Source organism: Barbus barbus (assembly GCF_936440315.1).
Source record: "Barbus barbus genome assembly, chromosome: 47".
In the NCBI taxonomy this organism is placed as follows: domain Eukaryota; kingdom Metazoa; phylum Chordata; class Actinopteri; order Cypriniformes; family Cyprinidae; genus Barbus; species Barbus barbus.
The window spans coordinates 11,637,933-11,658,963 of NC_136725.1; the positions used below are offsets into that span (position 1 = coordinate 11,637,933).

Genomic DNA, 21,031 nt, shown 5'->3' on the forward strand with positions numbered 1-21,031 from the left:
TATCGTGTTCCTGTTTATTCCTATGTAAAACATCTTAGCATTTTAATATCAGCCATAATGTGAATATAATCAGTTAGAACTGTAATATCGGTGCACTGGTGCAAGTATTTTAATTACGTAATGTCAATACTAGATTTATTTTATGTTATTTAGACAAAGTAGCCTAGAATTTAATATTGGCCATAACCTGAAAATAATTTTTGACCCAAATTTGAATATCAGAGTGTCCTTAATTATGTATCCTGATTACATAACGTCATTACTAGCATTCTGTGACTCCTAAGCCTGCACCTGAAGTAGGTTGAGATGTCTTTATTTGTTCAACTGAGGATTCACACTCTCCCCACTGTAGTTTGCTGTCACGTCTCATTTAAGTTATAAAATAACAGTAAATTCTATAATACCATAAGAAATACCAAAGAAAGAAGTTAAACTGGCCACTTATAGCGACTTTGGCCAATAATGTGCACAAATAATAACACACCTACTGCCTGTAGGGGCTTTAAAATTCCATGTGAGCTTGATATGCATGTGTGTGTGGGTGTGCACGTATGTGTGTGTGTGTGTGTGTGTGTGTGTCTGTGTGTAAACGCGGCCGCAGCTTGTTACATAGACGCATTTTGACAGGAAATCGAGGAAGACATTCTGACTGTCAACACTGACTGTCAATACAACAAAATAAGGTCATATCTGTTGAAGCAGTTTATTATGCTTATAAAGAGTATCAGGACAAACTCCATCACTCCATCACCAATCTATTCTAAACATAAGAGCATCTCTTCGTTAGGTATCTTCTGCTGTTCACTTGGGGGGAAAACTACGCTGCACAGCTTAAGCGAAACCAAGCTGTTGATTCAGTCAGACTAGACTAGAGATGTAAGACGACGAAGATAAACCAGTTCCTGTCTCTCTGGTGGTGTAACTCACTTCCTGTGCTTCTGCTGCTGCTCATGTTTGACTCTCTCTGTTAAGACCATTGTTCTCACAGATATGGATTTTTTGATGACAGAGTCAACTTATAAACTTCTTATCTTTTTATGCATGATACGAGGTAAGAGGGGCTTGAATTTGTATTTAAACCTGCAAAGAAAATGTTTACTAGCTTTATAATGATTGGTCCTGCAGTTAGGGGGTCTATAATGCAACACGCATCTTTTTGTTCTATTAATTTACTCATAAAATGCAGTCAAAATACAGTTTATACATACAGTGATCTGACAGATAGTCCTATGATGAGCATGTTTTTAATTTCTATTCAAATGAATGGAAGTCAAAAGTAACAGTGCAATGCTACTGTTCTGGTTTCACATTAAGACAAAATTGTATCAAGTACTTATCAAGCATGATCTTTTATTATTATTTATTAGGATAAAACAAATATGTTTCATATACAGTATATAATATATATAATTCTTATATAATGTATAACCTTTGTCTGCCAAATCGTCTTATAGTCCAATCAAGCAGAAACATTTTGAAAACATCTTGAAATGACCTCATAACTGTCAATAAATCTCTAAAAATATCAGACAATGTGATGTTTTTCTCACAAGGCAGGTTATTCAAGCTGTAAGATGTCAAGTGGAGCAACACTTCTAAATGTGATGATATTTATGGGTCAATGATAAATGACATTTGCAACAGAAATAAATAAATAATATTAAATCAATAAATAAGTTCTATTTTATCTAAAATATTTTGTTAACTATTTTAGCATTTTAAATAAGGATTAAGATATGCAAACTCACATGCATTTAATGTGTAATGAAAATACATAGCATTTACGTGATGGTAAAAAAATAAAAATAAATAAATATATCCTTATAATAAATTCTTTTGATCTTGAAAAACATTCTTACATTGTTTTCTAAATTTTATATAATTATTAAGATGCACAAACTCATATTATGTTCAAGGTGTAAGGAAAATATATTACTTTTTACTTGATGGTTATCTTTTCTTGACTTATCCAAAAAGGTACATAAAATGGCATACTCCAGATCACACTGAGATTTCCTACAGTCAAAACTTGCCAGTAACACATCAGTAACACAATCTGACTATCACTTATGAAATTGATTTATCAGGAACCCATGGAGAGCTTATATATTATAACGCATCCTTAACTGCTGTGGAGGGACAGACCATCAGCTTGCAGTGCATTTTGGGAGAGGAGAATAACATCAAAATTATCCAACTGGAATGGATTAAACAACAAAAAGGAAATGAGAAGAACGATCAGAAGATTGTTGTGTTCCATCCTGGGTTTCCAATAAAATATTTTCAATCTGGTCCTCTTCTGGAGACAGTGACCAGTTCAAAAACTAGGGAGCTGCAGGGTTCAATCCTGACTCTGCATAAAGTTACAGTGAATGACGGTGGAAACTACATTTGTGAAATTACTTCTTATCCTAATGGCTCGATTAAAAGAACCACTAAGCTGCAAGTGACAGGTAAACTGCTTACTGTTAACCTACATTCTCACATTCAGTTCACATTTAAAAGCGAATAAGCATCATCTGTCTGCTAATTTCAGAGCCTCCAGCATCAGTGAAGATGCCATATCCATATGAATTCATAAAAGAAGGAGATGAAGTGAAAATAACTTGTTCGGCGAGCCCTCCCCCACTCCGTTATAGACTTGGAAGGTCAAAGGTGAGTCAGACGGAAAAATACACATTTCTATATGCCAAAGTTTATACAACTGTTCTGTGGATCTCATTCATCTCATCAGGACAAGATATTTTTGCTGGAAAGCTCAAACGGAGAGTTCATTTTACCCAACGTCACCAGAAACGACAGCGATCTGTACATCTGTTTACCAGAATGGAACTCATTAGTCCAAAATCAGCAAGGTCTCAATGCCACCATGGAACTGACTGTGAATTGTGAGTGTTTGTACTGAGAATATTAATCAGTTGCACCTAAAAAGTTTTTTGAATGAATTTATTTTATCATTGTCTGTTGCATAAAAGCTCTTACTAATAAACAAATTCATATGAAATAATGAATCCTGATTTTCCAAACAGTTCTTGATGGCATTGAGTGTAACACAAGCAGCCCTTTAAACGTCAGCGCCGGTGAAGATGTGGCGCTTTCTTGTATCGCAAAAGCATCGCAGCACTTGCAGTATAAGTGGATGAGGGTAAGATTGTGAAATATTAAGAGATTGAAATTAAATATTAAAGCAGTATTGCTTAAAAAAGTGCATTTGTAGTGTATTAACTGTCTCAGCTTGTCTAAAATTGCAAAAACATGTGATGATTTTTAGGGTGACACAACACTGTCTTTCTCAGACACATTGTCTCTGAACTACGTAACATCTGACCAGTCAGGAACATACAGACTGACAGCTGTCTTTCTGGACAATCAACTGCAGACAGACATGGAGTTTACTATTCATGTTCTCTCAAAGCAAAGCGAAGGTAATGAACAGCTTTTTTGTAATTGTGATCACATGGCAATTTAAAATTCCTTTGTAGAAAACAAAAAATAACAGCTTCTTAACTGTGAATAATAAACGATAAAGTCCCAGTTTGCCCAAAGCAATGCACACACAGCACAAACAATGGAAAAATTTAAGAATTACACTGAAGCCTTTGGGAATTAATTATACTGTTTGGAACAGAGGTTAATTAATCAATTTCCCTCTTTCAAAGCCTTCAGGGATTTATTGTGAAAGGCTGTTGGGGTGTTTCTGTGAGTGCAGGTTAGGTTTTGCCTGGATTGGTGGAACTAAATGTCCCCATAAGCATAGTAAAACTTGAAATCATCTACACTGTAACAAGCCAATGGTCCCCATGAAGAAAATGGCTAAATAAACAGGTTAAATAATCTTAATGAAAATGTAAAAATGCAGAAGGTTTGTGTAATGATTGTATTTAATAGTACGGAATAAACATTATCATTAGCTCACAAATGTGTGCACTGTAAGAAAAAAAAAAATCTGTAGAAAAACATTAATGTACTTGTAAATGATCTGGACATTATCTGTTAAAGAGACAGTCCACCCAAAAAAATAAAAATTCTGTCATAATTCACTCTTTATATGACTATAATAAGACTTTCTTTCTTCTGTGGAACATGAAAGATGATATTGTAAAAACGTTGCTAACCAAACAGTCTCTGTTCCCAATGACCTCCTATGTACAATGGAAGTCAATATAGGAACCAAATCTACAGGGTGGATTGACATAAGTGTGAGTAAATTATGATGGAGTTTAGATTTTTTGGTAGACTAACCCTTAAATTTACAGACATTTAACCCTAATAATTTAATATTTTAAAATATGGGTAAAACACCTGTGAAAAAACAATACAGATTTTCTTAGAGTGTGTGTTTGTGCGTCATATACTGTACTTTTGATACACATTTGGATAAGCCCACAGGTTGGTGAGTACTTTCTGTGCCATTTCAGACAGTGAATAATATGATTGTGCAAACTCACACCACAAACAAGCCTATACTGTTTCACTTACACATGCAGTTTTTAAAGTCTATAGTTTTACTGTAGTCTAATGCAATATAATATAATAATAATCCTTTTTCCAAACCACTTGACCTATGTAGGTTTGTATTATTATTGTAATATGTATTGCAGTATGTAAATGTAATATTTCTTAATATGCATTCTTTATTTCATTTTCCCTTCCGTGATGATTCCTGCTGAAGGAATGACAACTCCTTCCCCCGTAAGAACCACCAAACATCTGAGCAACTTTACCACCAATGGGACCAGCTCATGGAGCATTGATACCACTGTGTCTACAACAGAATCTGGTCACTTCCTAGCCAGCACAGTGATACCAAATGTCACTCTGTCAACCTTACATCCCAAACACACCAGCCATCCCACCACTCTCACTAGCAGCTCTTCTGCTCCACCTGTTGGCAATGCATCTACGTTACATGCAAGCACTGTCAAATCTACAGAGAGTTTGAGCACAACTCCAGATCCTGCTACAAGAAGAGAAGGAGCCACGACTGTTATAACACAGAAAAACATAATCATCACTGTTACAACACCAAAAGGTAAACCACACACAAATTACTCTTCTGAAAGACAACATTAAATCAAATCTTATCATACTCACTTTTAATACACACTCTCGTGGAATATAATTCCAAAGAAAAAATATTATTTTCTCTGCTCCAGAAACAACTTTCCTTTATGCTGACATCACACATGTCATGTGGTCTGTTGGTCAGTGATTGGCACTTTCAAAAGACTGCTTCATAATGGTTTTAGCAGTTCCTGGGTTAGTTTTATAATGTAGGTTCATTTTTAATTAACGTATTGAATTTTAATACTTGTGTGTGTGTGTATAATACAAAAAGAAGAATATTTAAGGGATTCTAATTGACCTAGTTTGCCAAGTCCTGCCTATTCACAACAAGCTATCAATAAAATAAAGCAAATTTTACAGAACTTCTTAATGTTATTAAATTATCTGCACTGTAAAAAAAAAGTTGTTTCAACTTAAAATAATTTGTTACCCTGCTGCCTAAAAAATGTTAGTTTAGTCAACTAAAATATTCCAGTTGTCCCTTAAATTAACATTCAGTAACTTAAAATTTCAAGTCAGCGGAGTAACAAATTATTTTAAGTTGAAACAACGTTTTGAAATATTTTTTTTTTTTTACAGTAGATTACATTTAATAATTACACTTTCATTAAAAAATTGGTTTGTAAAAGATGAGGTTTTTTTATTTTCGTTTACAAGGATTTGACCTGCAGGTGCTGCCAGTCATTCGTTTTTCGAGGGCTTCAGAACAGTGAATGATTTTGCGAAGCAATGATTCAAAAGATTCAGAGTTCCAATTCGATTAAAATCAATTTATCTGTCATATATTAAGCTGTTACTGGAATATTATCTTTGAATAACGTCACATTGTTTGATTTAAACTGTGTGATCCATGATTGATATCAGTGTTTCCCTATCGATACTCCACTCGTACTGCGTCTTGCTAAAGACGCTATGGGAAAAAGCCTTTTTTCTCCTTTACTGAAGCCTTATTCAATCACGCAGTGAAACTGCACGATCATTGGTTTGTGCAGTGTGATAAAACGAACCAATGTGTCGGCAGCGGAGCTGCACGAGCCTATGGCGACGGAGCCCGCCAGATCCCGCCAGAATGGGCGGGGTTATCTGGCTATATAATCAGCCGTCTCGCCATAGGATCCTCAGATTTCTTCTCCTTCAGCGACGACATCTCGCCTTCGCTGATCCCAAGAAGCCGCCTCGCCGTTGACACGCCTCGCAGCTGAGCCAGAGACCTCCTGCCAGCTGAGACGCCGCTTTCACCGCGCTCCAGCCCCGCAGAAGCCCCGGTCTGTTCGCTGCCGCCATCCGGTGAGTGCTATAAAAATGCATATTTATCGGCGTTGTTGCAAATGCCGCAACAGCGAGTGTGGCTCGTGCAGGGGATCCTGCACGATGCAAAAGAGCAGTGAGCGCGTGCCGCCTGTCTGGGTCTCGCCCACGCACTGACTGCGCGCTTACTGAGACAGCTCGTTCGAGTATGAGTCTCGCTCTTCCCGCTCGCTGTCCGTCTCTGTGGAGGCAGCTCCGCTCTCCCGTTTCCCCTCTCTCAGCAAAGCTCGGAGAATGAAACATCAGAGCCACGGAGCTTCCTGCAGCGCTCTGATCCGCCGGTGTTCACACGTGAGAATCAGAGCTCCTCCTTCATTGGGCGGCTCTATTCTCTTTGGCGGACCGGAGTGGAAAGTTATGTGTGTGCGTCACTGAGACTGCGCTCACACAGGCAGCCTGCTTTCACCGAAAGCCGGGCTTTACTCTGATTTGCTCGCGGTCCTCTATGTAGCAGGCCCCGCCTCCCCCCTTCTCTTCTCCCAGTCACCTCGCAGACAGGAACAGCGAGTGAGGCTGAGCAATCAGGTTGAGTGATTTTTCGCGCCGGCTTAGCCCCGTGTGTTTCACTCTGCATACAGCGCTTTGATCTGCCAGCGCGTGTGGATTAGCGCGCCTCATTACATTGAGTGGCTCAATCCTTCTGCGCGCATTGTAAAATGCTGCGCTGGGCGGCCACCCACTCACGTTTATTTTCTCCCAGTCACCTCGGAGAAAAAGACGGTAAAATCGCATGGCTGGGCGTTCAGGCTTGAGTGATTTTTCGCGCCGGCATAGCCCCGTGTGTTTCACTCTGCATACAGCGCTTTGATCTGCCAGCGCGTGTGGATTAGCGCGCCTCATTACATTGAGTGGCTCAATCCTTCTGTGCACATTGTAACATGCTGCACTGGGCGGCCCCGACTCTCGCGTTTCTCTTCTCCCAGTCACCTCGGAGAAGGAGACTGAAAAAAAAAAAAAAAAAAAAAGGCTTGAGTGATTTTTCGCGCCGGCATAGCCCCGCGTTTTTCACTCTGCATACAGTCTTTGATCTGCCAGTGTGTTTACACTAAGTATTAGCGCCTCTTGCAGCTCTTTGATCTGCCAGCGCTACTTTCATTATGAAAGCTTCAGTCTGTCCCTGCCGCGCTCACGGTCCCTTTCTTCAATGAAGGTGGCCACGCCTCCCCTGCTCTAGTGTTTCTACTCTCCCAGTTATCTCGGGGAAGAAACTGCAAGCTCCAGGGTTCGCGCGATCAAGCTTGAGTGAATTTACGCCAGGGCAGCCCCGCGTTTCACTCTTTGATCTCGGCTCGCCTTCTTCAGTGAAGATGGCCCCTCCCCTCGTCCGCTACGAGCGGATCTGAGAGGATGCGCGCGGCACTTTTGATCTGCTGGTGTGTTTACACAATGGTAATTAATACCCCTCTTCTAAGAGTGGTTGATCCTTTTAGGCAGATCGAAAGCAAGTTGTCACTATGATTATAACTGACAGCTTCAGACTCCTGACGCTTCTGGGCTGTGCCCACGGCCCAAATGGCCTCTGTCATGCCTCCAAACACCCCGTTTAGCTCCGGGTGCCGATGGCAATGAGTTTGTGGTAAATACTGTTGTGAACACTGGGCCCTTTCAAAAAGCGCCCACACAACTGATCGCTGTTATAGCAAGGAAATAAGACACAAACATTTTCAAAAGGGAGCACATTCCTCTCCCTCTTATCACGAGCTTCAGGTCCCCGCTTGGCGGCCTGCCACTCGAGTTTATCCAGCCCCTTGCCACGCGGGCCAAGGCCTGGAGGGCCATCCCCGGAGTGTCAGAATGGGTTATACGGATAATAGAACGAGGTTACTCACTCCAATTCGCTCGCAGACCCCCGCGCTTCAGCGGCGTGGTCTCCTCTTCTGTAGACGGCTAGAACGCTCACGTTCTACGTTCAGAAATGATGATGCTGTTGAAAAAAGGAGCCATAGAAATGGTTCCTCCAGCTCAGAGCGAATCAGGCTTTTACAGCCATTACTTCCTCGTTCCCAAGAAGGATGGCGGCCTCCGGCCCATCCTCGATCTCAGACGCCTGAATCGCGCCCTCGTGAGGAGGTCGTTCAGGATGATCACACTGAAGCAGATCCTCTCGCAAATTCGCTCAGAGGACTGGTTCTGTTCCCTGGACCTGAAAGACGCATACTTTCACGTCCAGATAGCCCCCCCATCACAGACGATTCTTGAGATTCGCCTTTGAGGGAGTGGCTTATCAGTACACGGTCCTTTCCTTTGGACTGTCCCTGGCCCCACGCACTTTTACGAAGTGCATGGACGCGGCTCTTTCCCCTCTCAGGCAGATGGGAATCCGCATTCTCAATTACCTCGACGACTGGCTCATTCTGGCCCAGTCAGAGGTACAACTACTCTCACACAGAGCCCTCCTCCTCAGCCACCTAGAATGCCTGGGGCTCAGGGTCAATTTTGCCAAGAGCGCGCTGTTTCCCAGCCGACGGGTGTCGTTTCTGGGAACAGTTTTGGACTCAGCTCAGATGAGAGCTGTGCTAGTGCCGGAACGCGCTCTGGCCATTTAAAAGCTCGCAGCCTCCTTCCAGAGCGGCACCGCTCGCCCCGTCAAAGCGTTTCAGAGGATGCTGGGCCTCATGGCCACAGCATCGCCGGTGCTACAGTTGGGCCTGCTTCGCATGCGGCCCCTTCAGCGCTGGTTGAAACCACGGGTTCCACCCCACGCATGGCGACATGATCGCCTACATATCAGGGTGAGCCAGGCCTGTGTAACAGCCCTGGTCCCCTGGAAGAACCCACGATGGTTCAGAAAGGGTGTGGCCATAGGGATGGTCTGCAGCAGGAAAGTTGTCACAACAGACGCCTCCAACATGGGTTGGGGGCGCTGTGCGAAGGCAAACCGACCTTTGGTCGAAGGCGGAGCAGAACCTCCACATCAACTGCTTAGAAATGCTAGCAGTGTGTCGAGCCTGCCAGTTTTTCCTGCCAGAGCTAAGGGGACGACATGTGCTGATCCGCTCAGACAACATGTCAGTGGTGTCCTACGTAAATCACCAGGGAGGTCTCTCCTCGAAGCGCCTCTTCCTTATGGTAGAGCGACTTCTGGAGTGGGCTCAGCTCAACTTGCGCTCGCTGAGAGCAGCACATTTGCCGGGCAGATTGAACCAAGGAGCGGATATGTTATCACGGAGCAACGTCCCCTCAGAAGAGTGGATGCTCCACCCGCAGACGGTTCGAATGATCTGGAGAATCTTTGGCAAGGCCGAGGTAGACCTTTTCGCCTCCAAAGACAACTCTCACTGCCCAGCCTATTATTCGAAGGTCAAGGACGCGTTGGCCCACGACTGGCCCAACCTCCTCCTCTATGCATTCCCTCCGATCGCTCTGATTCCTCAGGTCATCAGGCGAATCAGGGAACAACGACACAAGGTCTTGTTGGTGGCCCCCCTGTGGGAGAACCAGCCTTGGATGTCAGAGCTGACCCAGCTGCTAACCGCAGCCCCCTGGCCCGTGCCCCTGAGACGAGACCTCCTCTCTCAGGCGAACGGTTTATTGTGGCACCCTCGTCCCGAACTGTGGGCGCTTCACCTCTGGCCGCTCAACGGGAGCCTACCAGCCTCCCAGAGCGAGTGCTAAATACCATTTCTGAGGCTAGAGCCCCGTCTACGAGACGCCTCTATGCCCTTAAATGGGCGGTTTTCTCCGAATGGTGTCTAAACCGCGGTGAGGACCCCCCTACATCTGAGTTGGCGGTGATTCTGTCCTTCCTGCAGGAACTGCTGGATAAAGGACGCTCTCCCTCCACACTCAGGGTGTTCGTATCGGCTATAGCGGCCTTCCACGCCCCTATCGCGGGCCAATCAGTGGGCAGGGACAATGTTATCGTCCGCTTTCTAAGGGGTGCCAAGAGGCTGAATCCGCCTCGGCCCCTTACTGTCCCTACGTGGGACTTACCCACTGTGCTGAGGGCCCTGAGGGGCCCTCCTTTTGAGCCGCTCCAGTCTACGAACCTTCGGTCGCTGTCGCTGAAGACTGCTTTGCTACTAGCACTAGCGTCAGTCAAGCGAGTAGGAGACCTGCAGGCGCTCTCTGTGAGCCCTGCCTGCCTGGAATTTGGGCCAAACGACTCCAAGGTCGTCCTAAAACCAAGGCATGGATACGTACCTAAGGTACTTTCCACTCCGTTCAGAGCTCAGGTCATCACACTCTCCGCGCTTCCTCCCTCTGAGGAGGACCGGGAGTTCATTCTGTTATGCCCTGTTAGAGCCCTACGGATCTACTTTGAGCGTTCCGCCTCCTTCAGGCGCACGGAACAGCTCTTTGTTAGCTTCGGTAACCGCGCCAAGGGGCTTCCGGTCACGAAGCAGAGACTCTCTAAGTGGATAGTGGATGCCGTTACGCTGGCTTACTCTTCCTTGGGCCTTCAATGCCCCATTGGAGTACGAGCCCATTCGACTAGAGGCATTGCCTCGTCGTGGGCCTGGTCTAGCGGTGTGTCCATTACAGACATTTGTGTGGCGGCCGGCTGGGCCTCGCCGTCCACATTTGCAAAGTTTTATAAGTTGGATGTACCGACCTTACAGGCCAAGGTCCTATCTGCTTAGATGAGTATGACTTATGTTGTGGGAACATCCCTAACGGAGATCTCTTGACTGCATGGGCACTCAAGCTCTCTGATGGGTTCCTTACATATCTCAGCCCTGAAAGTGCTGAGTATGCGAGGAATACATGGAATGACCCGGGCCGAGCGTGACCTCTATGAGCTCAGCTCGCTTTAGCCCGAGTATACTATTATACTTCCCTCTGAGCATGTAATGCTTATGGAGATATTTTACACAGTCGTTCCTCTACCATAGCACGGCGTGATTGAATTGTGTTCCCATAGCGTCTTTAGCAAGACGCAGTACGAGTGGAGTATCGATAGGGAACGTACTCGGTTACTATCGTAACCTCGGTTCCCTGAGATACGGAACGAGTACTGCGTACTTTGCCGTGCCAGGTAGCTGCACGACTCAGTCGTCGCTTCAGTCGAAGTAAACCTGAGGATCCTATGGCGAGACGGCTGATTATATAGCCAGATAACCCCGCCCATTCTGGCGGGATCTGGCGGGCTCCGTCGCCATAGGCTCGTGCAGCTCCGCTGCCGACACATTGGTTCGTTTTATCACACTGCACAAACCAATGATCGTGCAGTTTCACTGCGTGATTGAATAAGGCTTCAGTAAAGGAGAAAAAAGGCTTTTTCCCATAGCGTCTTTAGCAAGACGCAGTACTCGTTCCGTATCTCAGGGAACCGAGGTTACGATAGTAACCGAGTACGTTTGTTCTCAAACAGACATGCACATGACAGTATAAACAGGATATGAATTTGGGCCAAGATCTGGATCTAATTATAAAACAAGGCCTCTTATTATTGGTTCAGTTTTCCATGCATATCTCTTGTTTTTCTTTCAGCATCAAAAAGCTCAGCATATATCGCTGTCCCGATTGTGTTGCTGTTGCTCGTGCTGATTGTGCTTTTATACAGAAGACACCAGAAACAAAAAAAGTGAGACACACCAAAATCAGCAACACATCCTCATGCTTTTACATAATCGCATCCTACACATTTCCAGTCCATTTATCTACATTTTACTTTTTCTTTTCAGAATGGATATGCCACCTCCATTCAAACCTCCCCCACCACCAGTGAAATACACGTCAGTGAGGAACCATGATGTCCCTATGACTGATATTCTAGTGTGAATGTATCAAGCACTTGAGAACCCACAAACTGTGTTTCATCAATTATATTTCATCAATACTTTGATGCTTTAAAAAGTTTATGAAGACTTTGTAAATGTTATCAATTAGAATCTAGTTGTTTAATTTAAAACATCTTCTAAAGATATAGATTTAATTTAAAGGCTTTATTAACATATAAAAACGTTGATTAACATCCATAGACCGCATCAAATATGTTTTAAAAAATGTGATTTTAAGATGAACGGAATTCTTGTGGGTTTAGAATTTTCACATTTGGGTGAATTACCTCTTTAATTATTTATTTTGTTATATATTTTGTTAACATGAGAGAGCCTTGTTTTTATGTGATTTTCTCTGTAGTTCTGAATAGGTTGTACATAAAATCTTTTAATCTTGTAAATCATTTGGGTTTGTTCTTTTTTGGTAAGTTTTAAAAATAATTTTCAAAAATGTGATTGAATTTTGGTTTACAAACATTAAATTAATTACAAATATATTACTTCGAAATAACTGAAATAACGGAACTACTTAAGCCGTGTGTTTCCCTGAAGATAATTGCAAACATTTGAACGTTCCTCAACCAATCAGGTTCAAGCATTCAACAGCTCTGTTGTATAAGTTATATTATTTCCATGGTTTTGCCACGAAAGTACTTTTTATTATGTATTAAAAGCACATACTTTTCTTTATCCCGCTCTCGCTCCCTCTCCCGTACAAACGCACACACACACAAACCAGACACACACACACACACACACACATGGGAAGCATACATGCACACAGAAAGGTTTTATCAGCGCTGCACTGACAATTTTATTGGTAAATAATTTAGATTAAAAACTTAAATGCTACATGACATTTATCACTAGCGAGGTAATAATGACGCTGTTCTTGAAGCAGATGAATTTACAGTTTACACTAGTAGAGACTGCTGCCAACTGCTTTGCATTGTGAATTATTTTCTAATAATTAAACGACGCATTGTCAATTATTCGTAACTTATTTCTGCAATGCATATGTGGAGTTCCCTATCAGTCAGTCATGTTCGACGTAACATCAGTGTGACTGACTAATGGGATCTCGCCTGAGAGCCCAATCACCTTAGAGTGTTAAGAAAACAAGCCAATGACAGTTAGTGTGCATGTTTCGCAATGCGCACCCCGCCCCGCAGCGCGGGTATAAACGGAGAGCGCGTGCAAACGCACATTAGCTTTTTGCTTCGGAGCCGAGCCTTTTCAGTGAATCTCCGAGAGTGTTTCCAGACAGCAAGTCTCGGCGTTGGTGTTACGGCACGTCAGCAGGGGTTGCCGATCCAGTACTGCTGCTTCTCTCACAGTGTGCTGCAGCCTATCAAACTATGGTCGCACCGCGACCTCCCCTGGGCGCTTCAGCGCTTTCTCTAAAAGAGTGTTTTTTCTAAAAGAGCTCCACGAGCAACAGACATCTTTTTTAAAGATGGCTTCCTACTCATGTGTTTCTGGATGTGGTCGTTTCCTGGCTTCATCTGACGGTCACAATCGCTGTCTCTCGTGCTTGGGCTATCAGCGCGATGAGGCAGCTAGCACTCGTGGAAGAGTCATGTTCTCATTGCGGGAACATGACCATCGCGACGCTGCGCTCCAAATACCTCCTCCTCAAACAGGGGGTATCCCCCTTGCCTTGCCATGCCCCGTTCTAGCTCCTCCGGTTCTCGGATGACTACTTCGGTTCATGGTCAGGGTGACTTGAGGATCACAGTGAGAGCTTCCCCGTCGAGTGCGTCTCCGCGGGCCTCTCACTCCTCCAGCGCATCTGAGTTGGAGCTAAGGCTGTCTCCCTCCACCCTCAAAGTGTATGTTGCCGCTATTACCGCACATCACGATGCAGTAGATAAGTCTGACTTGGTCATCAGGTTCCTCAGAGGGGCGAGGAGGTTAAATCCTCCATGCCCTCATCTGGTACCCTCTTGGGATCTCCCCTCGGTCCTGATGGCCTTGAAGGAGGAGCCCTTTGAGCCTCTGCAGTCAGTAGAGCTTAAGTTTCTGTCATTGAAAGTGAAAGTGAAGTGACATACAGCCAAGTATGGTGACCCATACTCGGAATTCGTGCTCTGCATTTAACCCATCCAACGTGCACACACACAGCAGTGAACACACACACACCGTGAACACACACCCGGAGCAGTGGGCAGCCATTTATGCTGCAGCGCCCGGGGAGCAGTTGGGGGTTCGGTGCCTTGCTCAAGGGCACCTCAGTCGTGGTATTGAGGGTGGAGAGAGCGCTGGACATTCACTCCCCCCACCTACAATCCCTGCCGGCCCGAGACTCGAACCCACAACCTTTGGATCACGAGTCCGACTCTAGGCCACGACTTCCCCTGAAGACAGCGCTCCTCACTGCATTGGTCTCGGGCAAGAGGGTAAGGGACCTGCAGGCATTTTCGATCGATGATTCGTGCTTGGTATTTGGGCTGGCTGACTCTCACATTGTTCTGAGACCCCGGCCTGGATATGTGCCCAAAGTTCCCACCACACCCTTTAGGGATCAGCACTCGTGTGTTTGCCCAAGGTCAGCCCTTGTGCTGGGGTAGGTGCCCATGTGCAGTGATTCCCCTTCGGGTGATAACCTATTTAACCTGAGAGCCAAACTGAGGCAAGGTACACTTTTATGATATAATTATATGACATAATTTTGGTTAGTTCAGAAGTGTGAGATATCTGTGAGTTTAGATTTAAAAAATCGGAGGCCTCCTTGCTATTCTGATGGCAATCTATGATGTGTGATCCTGGTCATTTCTTATCTAAAAATATGGGTACATGATATACATAAAATACCAGTTATCTGCCCATATTTAATTTAAGTTATTGATCATATTGAATATAACATGAAAATTATTATTGACCAGAATAGTAATATCGTTATGTTCCTATTTATGTATCATTATTATCTAACATCTAGTATTCAATGTTTTTTTTAATTAGTTATTTATTTATTTGTTTAGTTAACAGCGACATTGTACAACCTGAATTCCAGAAATGTTGGGACGTTTTTTAAAATTTGAATAAAATGAAAATTAAAAGACTTTCAAATCACATGAACCTATATTTTATTCACAGTAGAACATAGCAAATGTTTAAACGGAGAAATCTTACACTTTTATCCACTAAATGAGCTCATTTCAGATTTGATGCCTGCTACAAGTCTCAAAAAAGTTAGCACGGGGGGCAACTACACCACCTTTATCTAAAAGAGTTTTAGGTATAATGTTTAATTTTTTATAAAAATAAAAAAAACGTGGCCACAGCTTGTCACAGATACATTCTGACAGGAAATCGAGGAAGACATGCTGAATGCCAACACTTAATCAAAATGAGGTTATAATACTCTTTATAAGCACAATAACCTGCTTTAACAGATTTAAATCAGTTCATTGTGCTTATAAAGAGTATCAGGACCAACTCCAATCTAGACATAAGAGCATCTCTCCATTAAATATTCTCTGCTGTTTACTTGGGGAAATAAAACCACATATACTGCACATTTAAGCAAAAAACGTTGATTCAGACAGACTACAATAGAGAAATGGTGGTGTAGCTCACTTCCTGTGCCTCTGCTGCTGCTTATGTTTGTGTCTTGCTTATGTCAGTCTCTGTTAAGACGGTTGTTCTCACAGATATGGATTTTTTAATGACAGAGCCAGCTTATAAACTTTTCATCTTTTTATGCATGATACAACAAGGTAAGAGGGATTTGATATTTTATTTCTACCAACAAAGAAAATGTTTACAAGCTTTTAAACTGATCTGTGCTTTGGTTAGGTAGTTAGTGACGCGATATTCCATTTTGTCCTATTATTTTTCACCAAAAATGCATTCAAAATTCAGAGATATAAACTTGAATGCACTCCTACTGTATGATTATCATGTTTTTAATTTCTGTGTTAAAATTTAAGTTAAATTACAGAATGATACTGTCCTGATTTCATGAAGACAAAAGAGTCAATCCGTGTCAAATCAAACAAATTTCAGAAACTTGACACAGTGATGTAATTTAAACTTTCCTTAACCTGTCTTGACCTAGACTAGGTTTATACATAAAAGGGCATCACATTACACTGCAGATGACATTGGATATTTCAGTACTCTGACTATCACTTATAAAATTAATTTATCAGGAACATATGGAATGCTTATACATTATAATGCTTCTGCAAGTGCTGTGGAGGGACAGAACATCAGCCTGCAGTGCATTTTGGGAGAGGAGCATAACATCAAAATTATCCAACTGGAATGGATTAAACAGCAAAAAGGAAATGAGAAGAACGATCAGAAGATTGTTGTGTTCCATCCTGGGTTTCCAATAAAATATTTTCAATCTGGTCCTCTTCTGGAGACATTGACCAGTTCAAAAACTAGGGAGCTGCAGGGTTCAATCCTGACTCTGCATAAAGTTACAGTGAATGACGGTGGAAACTACATTTGTGAAATTATTTCTTATCCTAATGGCTCGATTAAAAGAACCACAAAGCTGCAAGTGACAGGTAAACTGCTTACTGTTAACCTACATTCTCACATTCAGTTCACATTTAAAAGCGAATAAGCATCATCTGTCTGCTAATTTCAGAGCCTCCAGCATCGGTGAAGATGCCATATCCATATGAATTCATAAAAGAAGGAGATGAAGTGAAAATAACTTGTTCGGCGAGCCCTCCACCAGTCCGTTATAGACTTGGAAGGTCAAAGGTGAGTCAGACGGAAAAATACACATTTCTATATGCCAAAGTTTATACAACTGTTCTGTGGACCTCATTCATCTCATCAGGACAAGATATTTTTGCTGGAAAGCTCAAACGGAGAGTTCATTTTACCCAACGTCACCAGAAACGACAGCGATCTGTACATCTGTTTACCAGAATGGAACTCATTAGTCCAAAATCAGCAAGGTCTCAATGCCACCATGGAACTGACTGTGAATTGTGAGTGTTTGTACTGAGAATATTAATCAGTTGCACCTAAAAAGTTTTTTGAATGAATTTATTTTATCATTGTCTGTTGCATAAAAGCTCTTACTAATAAACAAATTCATATGAAATAATGAATCCTGATTTTCCAAACAGTTCTTGATGGCATTGAGTGTAACACAAGCAGCCCTTTAAACGTCAGCGCCGGTGAAGATGTGGCGCTTTTTTGTATCGCAAAAGCATCGCAGCACTTGCAGTATAAGTGGATGAGGGTAAGATTATGAAATATTAAGAAACTTGCTTTAAATAAACCACTTGCAGTGTAATAACTCTCAGCTTGTCTAAAATTATTCCCATGTGATGATTTTTAGGGTGACACAACACTGTCTTTCTCAGACACATTGTCTCTGAACTACGTAACATCTGACCAGTCAGGAACATACAGACTGACAGCTGTCTTTCTGGACAATCAACTGCAGACAGACATGGAGTTTACTATTCATGTTCTCTCAAAGCAAAGCGAAGGTAAGGAACAGCTTTTTTGTAATTGTGATCACATGGCAATTTAAAATTCCTTAGAAAAAAATGAAAAAATAACAGCTTCTTAACTCTGAAAAATGAACAATAAAGTCCCAGTTTGCCCAAACCAAAGCACACACAGCACAAACAATGGAAAAACACAAAAAATGCCAAAAATTCTAACCAAATGCCATTATGACCACCCTACAACCCAGACACACCGGCTATGCCTCTTTCCTCAGTGACAGCTCTTCTGTTCCACCTGTTGGCATTGTATTTGCATTACATGCAAGAACCTCTTATACAGTTAAACTGTGCACAATTCCAGATCCAGCTACCAGAAGAAAAACAGGTACCTCTGTTATAACAAAGAAAAACATCACCACCACTGCTACAACATCAAAAGGTACAACACACACACATACACACTTGTCTGGTTTGTTATCCTTGTGGGGACTTTCCATAGGCGTAATGGTATTTGGTTACACTTTATTTTGATAGTCCACTTTAGACATTCTACTAACTATAAGTAACTTTGTAACTACATATCAACTAATTCTGATTCATTTGCAACGACATGTCTATTGTCTACTAACTCTCAGGGTATTAAGCAGACAGTCTACTACTCTAATGTTGACATGTAATTGCAAAGTTACTTACTGTTAGTAGAATGTCTAAAGTGGACTATTGAAATAAAGTGTTACCTGGTATTTATACTTGTACAAACGGTATATTCTATTTGCCCTACCTAAACCTACCCCTCACATGAAACTTTCTGTTTTTTTACATTCTCTAAAAAAAAAATCATTCTGTATGATCTGTATTTTGCTTGTTTCCCCATGGGTCCCCATGAGTCTGTCTTTTAATTGTCTTTTACAAACCGATTGTCTTCAACAATTGGTTTGTAAAAATTACTTTTTGTTTGATGTACACTGATTTGACCAGCAGGTGTCGCCAGTTCGTAGTGTTTCAAACGCTTCGGAAACAGTGATTAAAAAGCTTTGTTCCCCCATGATGATGACTACTTTTGGTGATGTTTATTGTTACAAGTAATTGCTGCTTTCTTAAATGTATTAAAAACTGAAATGGTATGGCAGTAATAGAAAAAAAAACGAGATTGTCTTTGGATATCTTTAGGATGCATGGAGAATCTGGGTGCTGGAGATCAGGTTCACCCTACATGCTCTATAGGGGTCCTCTACTCTGGACCACGAGATCCACTTTCCTGTAGAGATTAGCTAAACCTGGATTAAACACAGCTACCTGCAACTTTAAATCTGAAGACCTTGATTAGCTTGTTCAGGTGTGTTTAATAAGGGTTGGAGCTGGAAAGTGGATCTCTTATGGACATATTTTATGCTGATTTAAACAAATTTAATACACATGATAAAGTCATGTGATGTCATGCTGTTTGATTTAAAGTGTGTGATCAATGATTGATATCAGTGTGTTGTTCTCAAACAGACATGCACATGACCGTATAAAAAGGGTATGAATTTGGGCGAAGATCTGAGCTCATTATAAAACCAGACCTATTGTTGGTAGACTTTTCCAAGCTTATCTCTTGTTTTTCTTTTTTAGCCTCAAAAAGCTCAGCATATATCGCTGTCCCGATTGTGTTGCTGTTGCTCGTGCTGATTGTGCTTTTATACAGAAGACACCAGAACCAAAAAAAAGTGAGACACATATTCTTTTACGTAATCACATCCTACATGTTTCCGGTCCATTTATTTACATTTTCTTTTTTCTTTTGAGAATGGATATGCCACCTCCCCCAGTGAAATACACTTCAGCGAGGAACCATGATGTTCATGATGACTGATATTCTAGTGTGAATGTATCATGCTCTTGCACAAACCGTGGGCCACAAACATGCTGCCCACAAACATTTCTCCCTAAAGGCCCATCCAAAAATGAAAATTGTTTCATGAATTACTTATCCTCATGAAGTTTCGTTCATCTTCAGAACAGAAATGATTATATTTTTAATGAAATGTCCTTCCATTGAAAGTCCACACAACCGATACGTTTATGCTTCAAAAAGTTCATGAAGGCATTGAAACACATATGAATCACCCAGTTTAATTAAATTTAATTTAATGTTAATTTTATTCCCATATAAACATTGATTAATACATATGACATCAAATGTTGTAAAATATGTTTGTAATTTTTATTTTATATTTTTTTGGTTAATATAAAATCACCCATATATTTGATGTTTTTATGTGATTTTGAAAGTACTTTTTACTTATTGTCTCTGCATGAATGAATAGGTTGTACATTACATTTTTTGGTCATTTTGCTTAACTATGCTTTACAGACATTAAATATATCATCAAATATCTTTGAGAGTTTTACTTAGCACACAAACTACTCCTACATCATAACTATGTAACAAAAATTTCCCTGAAATATGTGAATTTACAAAAAGCAAAAGTGTGTGAGGGTGGGAGGAGGTGGGGTCAATAACCGGGTAAATTCCAGAAATATGAAATATGACTAGGCCTATAAGGTAACTTTAGAGTTTCATAATAATAATTATTATTGTTATCATTAATAATAATAATTGTTCAATAGATGAGACATTTATTGCAATATTGGATTTTAATTCCATTATAATACAACTACAAAGAAAATAAGTGAGCGCTATTAGTAGCAGATAGCCTGCAAAACTGACCTTGTGGCTGCACGCTCTGCTAACAAAGCAAAGGCTATCAGCTGATTGTTTCAGGCCCCATAAAACCTCAGTTTACACCTCAGATACTCGAGACAAACCAACTGCTAAAACCACATCAGACAGTGACCAACAGAGACAGTGTGTATCCATAACCTTACAGGTCTAATCTGCAAATACAAACGCAGGCTCTGGTCACCATTTATTATAACTTTCAATAACAGCGCAGCTGGTGGTTGTTTATATGGTGCTTAAAGCAACTCAATTTCTGGTTTTGTTCAGGCTGCTTATACAACATTTGGTTTGGTTTTCATACAACAGTTTACTCCTGAGAACAAGCCTTCAGTAAGTGGGGCAGAAGATGGGGATGGAAAGCCATTTCTGATTAACGAAGAACGGCATACACCTGATAGAGAGTGTGTGTGTTAAGGCAGAGAGAAAATATGAGAAAGAGAGAGAGAGCTGCTTTTTGTACAGAGTTTTGTGCATTGTGGTTCTCTGCTACAACAGCGACACGTTTATGCAGAGGGACGTTTCCTGCTCTTGCTATTGTGGTCGGAAATGGAAAATTCAGAAAAAAGGATTGATTGTTTCAGTTTCAAATCTTCTGTATCCTGCACTGTATAATCACGTCTCCAATGTATTAGTGTACTTCATGATGTATACAGGTAATTTACCAATAATGTATGACAAAAAGAATACATTTTGCTAAATTTCATTTTATATCTTTGCATCACAGAATAAGTTCAGTTATACAAAATACAGAAAGTAGAAAACAGGATTGTGTAATTGTTCTG

The 21,031-nt window shown here is 41.6% G+C and overlaps 2 protein-coding genes across 3 annotated transcripts; both read left to right on the forward strand.

Annotated features, from left to right (window-relative positions):
* Positions 1-615: 615 nt before the first annotated feature.
* On the forward strand, positions 616-12,501 carry LOC306865931 (nectin-4-like). The gene is made up of 9 exons (XM_079410789.1): positions 616-1,051; positions 2,088-2,453; positions 2,537-2,655; positions 2,735-2,888; positions 3,030-3,145; positions 3,272-3,425; positions 4,673-5,032; positions 11,809-11,902; positions 12,003-12,501. Exons 1-9 carry the CDS (start codon positions 991-993, stop codon positions 12,097-12,099), a joined length of 1,521 nt encoding a protein of 506 aa, XP_079266915.1. The 5' UTR covers positions 616-990; the 3' UTR covers positions 12,100-12,501.
* A 3,143-nt stretch (positions 12,502-15,644) lies between these two features.
* Positions 15,645-19,904, forward strand: LOC306865589 (nectin-4-like). Of its 2 annotated transcripts, XM_079410291.1 has the most exons (9): positions 15,645-15,817; positions 16,253-16,618; positions 16,702-16,820; positions 16,900-17,053; positions 17,195-17,310; positions 17,410-17,563; positions 17,886-17,963; positions 19,139-19,233; positions 19,313-19,904. In XM_079410291.1, exons 1-9 carry the CDS (start codon positions 15,718-15,720, stop codon positions 19,361-19,363), a joined length of 1,233 nt encoding a protein of 410 aa, XP_079266417.1. In that variant the 5' UTR covers positions 15,645-15,717; the 3' UTR covers positions 19,364-19,904. The 2 variants fall into 2 exon arrangements, with proteins under 2 accessions (XP_079266417.1, XP_079266418.1); XM_079410292.1 differs by lacking the exon at positions 17,886-17,963 and having other exon boundaries at positions 15,650-15,817.
* Positions 19,905-21,031: the final 1,127 nt, after the last annotated feature.